Raw genomic sequence first — 6044 nt, forward strand, 5'->3', positions numbered from 1 at the left:
CTATTTGCATGTCAGTAGAATTTACCTTTATTATTGTGTTACCATGTGCTTCATAGTTAACAGATGTTGTTAATGGCTGAACTAAGTTCTTTACATATATATGTATGCAGGCCCTGCACCAGGAAGCCTGAGCTGGGAGACATCAACTGCTGACCTCGGACTCGGCACACTTCTGGCACACATGGAAGCTGCACGCAAATTTGCAGAATCTGTGCCTATGTTTAGACGTAATGCTGAAATTGCACTTGGCAGTGCTGCAAAACAGGATGAACTTCTGACTGACATGTTTCGCACAGAATTCCACCTTAAGTTCCTCTGGGGAAGCCGTGGTGCCTCTGTTGCTGCGGACGAGCGCCGTGCAAAGTTTGAACAGGTGCTCGCAGTAATGTCAGACAAGTGCGAGCCACCAGCATGAGTGGAGGATAATTATGTTTAATTGGCTGATTTGGCACTTAGTGCTGACCAATGAGTCTTAATTGTTGGATGGTATAAATGCTGATACAAATCAACAATGTTTTTGCTGCAGGAGAAGATATGGTGAGCAACTCTTGTTTCCAGGTCACTGAAAGGCAGTGTGAGGTTTAGAAGAAAGGGCATGGTGATAATGCAAGAAATGATGTCTTCATTCTGACCATTTCACATGGTGTCATGTTATGTTAAGATGAAGAGAGCTTAAGATTTATTTCAAACTACTGCTGCAGATAAGGTGACTAATCTGAACACACCACTGAACACTGCCATTAAGCAACACATCATAGCCTTGTGTCCAAAAAAAATTAAAAGAAACTATGGTACTTGCAAATATCAAGACAGTTGTTTTAGCATGTACATTGATTATTCATTGTCACGTCATGGGGATAGGTACAAACTTGTAATTTTTTCCTAATATTTGGATAAAAGAAAACGTACTTCTGTCATATTTTTTTTCAGAGACATGGCATTGTGGATTTTCCCTCCTTAAGTTATCAAATGAAATGCATTAGATTATATAGTGAAATGATATGTGAAAGATTACCATGCATTAGGTGTTTCAATTCGGTTCAAATTTTTCATACACGTGTGCCATACATGGAACAGGTCCAGGTAGTTCTTTAAAGTGCTGCCTTAGCACAGCTAGAGAACAGTGTAACCGATATATCTCCAGGAGCTTGTGAAATGATTACATAGAGACAAACAAATCTCTGTTAATTACACAATCATAACAGTGTTTATTAAGTGTGTACACAAAGAATTTTATTGTCTGAAACAGCTGCAACTAGAAATACTATAAAAATACTTAATCTGTCTTCAGGTTCACTTTACTTGCTTTACTAGTGGTGCTCTTTAGATTTAAAATAGATGCTGTAGTTTAAAACTTGATAATATGTTCTCGCCATCAAACAAACGAGCAATGAAGTTTGTGCTCCCTCTCACCTTTTTTGTGTAATTTCTTACATCAAGTTTGAGACAGTTAACTAATAACTGTGGTTTTATGTTGTGGGGAAACAATATAGAATATAATGCATATGAATAATTGGAAAACATGAACATATTAATTTAAATAAATTTTCAATACACTTTCCTGTATATTTTCTCATGGATGTTGTAAGAGTATTTTCCTTAGAGCCAACTACATTTTTTCCTCCTGTGCAAATGTATTATATTTCAAATGTGGACTTGAGTCAGTACTTTCTCTCTCTCTCTCTCTCTCTCTCTCTCTCTCTCTCTCTCTCTCTCTCTCTCTCTCACACACACACACACACACACACACACACACATACACACACTCAGAGAGAGAGAGAGAGAGAGTTAGTGTATGTGTGTAATGCAATACACTACAACTGATTATGGTGAAACGAATCACATAATATTACAATACAATTGGATTAAGTACATATATTTTTCTGATTGATGATGTGGCACAAAGAAGTGGTGCTTACTGTGGTAATATTTCCTTTGACAGATGGAATTTCTTAATATCGGTTTCATATTTGTTAATCTTTTTCATGTAGCAAGTGAATATGTAAATAAAACAATTATTTATAATTGCCTGGTTGCACCATTTTGATTAAACAAGTTTCTTGACATATTAGTTAATGACTGGCTAGGTCTTTACAGAAAGCAGTAAAGTAATGCCCAATAGTTACAGCATTTACCGTAACTTAAGCACTGAATGAGTGACCATTCATGACTGTAAGTAATTTCCAGTATGTGATAACTGTATGTAATTAACAGAAAATTGTCTTCCCTGTGTTATTTAAGGTGCTTCAAATTGTTTGATGAAATTTTGTGGGATTTAAGTCTCTTGCTCGAACACAAGGTGGGATATTCCTGCTTATGAAATTTCCTTTTGTACTTTTGTGTTATGTTCTAATAATACAAAGGCTCTTCATTCATTTGTTTTTATATTGGGTATGTTAGTTCAGATCAGATTGTATTGCTTTCCCAACTGCTTCTGTTGATAACGATCTGCTAAAAGTAGTTATTCCAATAGGGGAAAGCTGACTTTAAAACCTAGAAAAATGGTATGGTAACTACATGCAGTTCCATAACGATATCCAGTGTCGCTGTTGGCTAAGGACGACTCAGTGGTCAGCTACCTGTATGTAGTCCCCAAGACCTCACTGTAGAACTATATAATCTTTTACACAGAAGCCCAAAATTATTGAATAAAATATTTCATTTATGGTGGAAGACAGATGTTTCATCCAAAACGTGAACCAAGTAACAGAGAATTCGAGTACATACCACAGTCATTTTCTGGAAAGGGTTCGATAACAGTTTCCTTATTTTTGCATTTGTGTTGACTCTGTTATTCCATAACATATTAAAAAGTTTTTAAGACTTGACCATTTGTGTCTTCCCAAATTGAAATGACTTCTCATCTAAATTAAGCCTACTGCCTGAAAGTCTGGTCTCCTGTGATCTGAATGTACCTGGTGTTGAATAATATGTAGCCTGGTGGATAATAGGTGTGTTAAGCATGGACTAGACAGTATTGTAAAAGTATGAAACGTAAGTGTGTGTGCTCTCGTACAACAAAAAGTTGTACGTTCCTGTATTATGTGCACACTGTCTGAAATTTTATGAGTTGTTTGAGATAATGCAATAGTTTTTCATTGGTTTATATTTTGGGCCTGTTCTTTACTTAAAACAGCTACAGAATTGGTCCGAGAAACAGGGAAATTTTCATTCTGAAGGAAAGAACATACGTCATCATTAGGATTAGCAAAGTTTCTTTGTTAGTTGTGTAAAAGAGGTTCCGTAAACAAGTTCACGTATGGCAGGATTCTTTGTTGTGATTTGCTTTACTGAATGATGCATCTCCAGTCATCCATACGCAACTTGTACTTCCATAGCCATTATAAATGAACAGTTTCATGAACATAGATGAGCAAAAACTTTTTTATTTATGTACTATTCTTCACACAGTTGTACTCTTATGTTGCCTGCAGAATATGAGTGCTGCATCAGAATTTATTTTAGAAAATTAACTTTTCAGCAATTCTTGCTCTCAAGTGAAGGTATTTTCAGAAGCAGGCAATAAAGCACATCTGTATTTTAGTTTGATCAACAATGAACACTGTTATTGAGCAAAAACTTCAGTAAACTGCTGAAACTTTTTTGGTTGTAGACCAATACTACCATATTCACCGAAGCTTTGCATCTCAAAATTACACAACCACAGCTTGTCAGTCCTGGATACATTCTGGAAACATTTCTCTTCCCAATTCAGAACCAACTTGAACATAAGCAAATCAGTAAGATACAGTACAACAGATGAAGTCTTCTTCCCTTGTTTAGTCATTTTTTTAAATGTCTATTTCATAACTTTTTGTGTGTGGGCATATGGTGCAAAATTGGTTGTTATTGCAAATTTAACACTGTATCTGTATCTGTGTAAGTAGTACTGAAAACTTAGAAACTTACATATAAGGTTGTGACAGAGACATACAAATTTGTAACTAAAGTAACAGATGACAATTATGAACTCTGTATAAAGCTCCTGGAACTGAACATACCCTTACTCCTAATATCAGAATAAATGTGGAAAAAAAAGAAATGAACTGGAACATATTTTCGTATCTACCTTCATAGCATCAGTTTCTCTGGCATTAGTGATAACTTTTAATTTAATTATATGACCAGTTTTCATACATATTTCCCTGTTACTGAAAGAACTGTAGAAATATTTCTCTTTTGGTAAATAACCACACACTTCTGGAATGTAATTCAGTTCACAGTATGTCATGACAACATGGCTGGAGATGATAAATCACTGTGAATAGCTTTCTACCCAAAACTTATACACATATTATTACGTTATTATAAATGGCAAAGTGTTTGTATTAAAATATGCCTTTGCAAGTAAACTGACAGTATTTTTTAGTTTTTCTGCAAGAAAACATAATGAGGTAATATAGAAGAATTATGAATTGATGTAAACATTGTAATGGGAATTACATTCATGTAATGTTTGTGTTTCTGCATAATATATTATGACAAAAGTCTTAATTAGGTCATTGATAAATGAGAAACCTTAAAAAGGGACCATTCAACACCAAAAAAAGTTTCATGTGAGCCTGTATGGCTATGGATACTGTGGATCATACAGTTAGTTTAGACAAAGACTTAATCTTTATAATCAAACCTTATAATACGATTTCATATTATTTCATGAACCACATAGCCTGTCTCAATTTATGAGATTTCTATATCTGTGTTATAATAACGATGCATATGAAAAAATAATGCTTAAAAAATAGGTTTTTTGGACTTTCTTGAAGAGAACACCAATATTCTCTAAACCTTCTATAGATAAGTCATGGCTGTCTAAGTAAGTAGTTAGTCATAACAGAGGTGATGTACAGGTGATGTCCAAAATGAAATGAAATTAATGTTCAGAAAGTTAATGCTGTATAAAAATGTTGTAGCTGTAATTTTTGCGACACCATAAATTAAAATGTACCTCAGAGTAGCAGCTTTAGTTACCATGTGTCTAAAGAAAAAGAGAATTTTGTACATGAACCTTTTTATTGACATAATTGAAAGACAATAGTCTGTATTCTCAGATAATTAAGTATGTATGTGATTGTGACTAATGAAATAATATACTTATGTGTCTCTTCAATTGTACAAGCAACTTTTGTTACTTGCATTGCTCAATAAGTAAATGTGTTTATCTGGACAGAATGCCGCACTATTAGTTGAATGTTAGAAGAAGATTATTTATTGTGAAACATGTGCTTGGTCGCAGATGTGCTATTTTGGTAAAGCAGTTATTGCTATGCTTTTTATCTCTGTTTAAGTTCCTGGTCGGAGTAAATATCTGTTCCCATTTAAAACAGTGGCATAATATCTTTGGATGTATACGTTGTATTAAAAATGGCATATATTTAGAACTACTCAACATAAAGACTGCTTTGTTATATGTGTACATACGATGTAAACTGAAAAGTTATGGCACATAATATTTTTAATGTCTACTGTAGCAATGACAATTGGCATATATGTTACAAAGTCTCCCTTGAGAAGTCTGCTGGACATTGAAATTGTGGTACTTTTGCAGAAATGTCCAGGTGACTTGTGTAAAGCAAATGAATATTTTCTATTTGTGAGATGTATGTTTTGTTGTATATAATTACCTCCACTTGTGTATTATACTCTATGTTTTGTGTAGTAATTTTACAAGAGAATATTAAATATAATTTACAACACTTCCATTGTTTAGTTGCTTCTTTCATCCTAAAAGTTTCTCATTGATATAAAACATTTGATACTTTATTCTAAGCCATTTAAAATGTATTGTAACAGATAATTTTCAAAAAGGCCTGTGTCATTATACTGATACTTTCACTGCTTATGAGCATATTTAACTGTTGCAAAAGCACAATGAAAAATTTATTATTTTTGCACAAAAACACAAATTTTAAAAACTTATGATTCTAGCGGTATTCAGAAAATACTTTTCCCCCAGCAATCTCTTTTGCTGAAATTGGTTTGCTTGTAAAATGGAACTGAAAGTGATATTTGTGTGTAGGTTAGACTTTAACAGCTATTTGGGT

The 6044-nt window shown here is 33.8% G+C and overlaps 1 protein-coding gene across 1 annotated transcript in view; it reads left to right on the forward strand.

Annotated features, from left to right (window-relative positions):
* Window positions 1–5696, forward strand: part of LOC126485103 (breast cancer anti-estrogen resistance protein 3 homolog) — a 1126433-nt gene extending 1120737 nt beyond the window's left edge. Inside the window, exon 14 of the mRNA XM_050108726.1 lies at window positions 111–5696. Coding sequence (XP_049964683.1) covers window positions 111–415 — 305 coding nt within the window. The 3' untranslated portion in view covers window positions 416–5696. The remainder of the gene's footprint in view (window positions 1–110) is intronic.
* Window positions 5697–6044: the final 348 nt, after the last annotated feature.

The sequence above is a fragment of the Schistocerca serialis genome, chromosome 6 (genome assembly GCF_023864345.2).
Source record: "Schistocerca serialis cubense isolate TAMUIC-IGC-003099 chromosome 6, iqSchSeri2.2, whole genome shotgun sequence".
NCBI lineage: Eukaryota > Metazoa > Arthropoda > Insecta > Orthoptera > Acrididae > Schistocerca > Schistocerca serialis.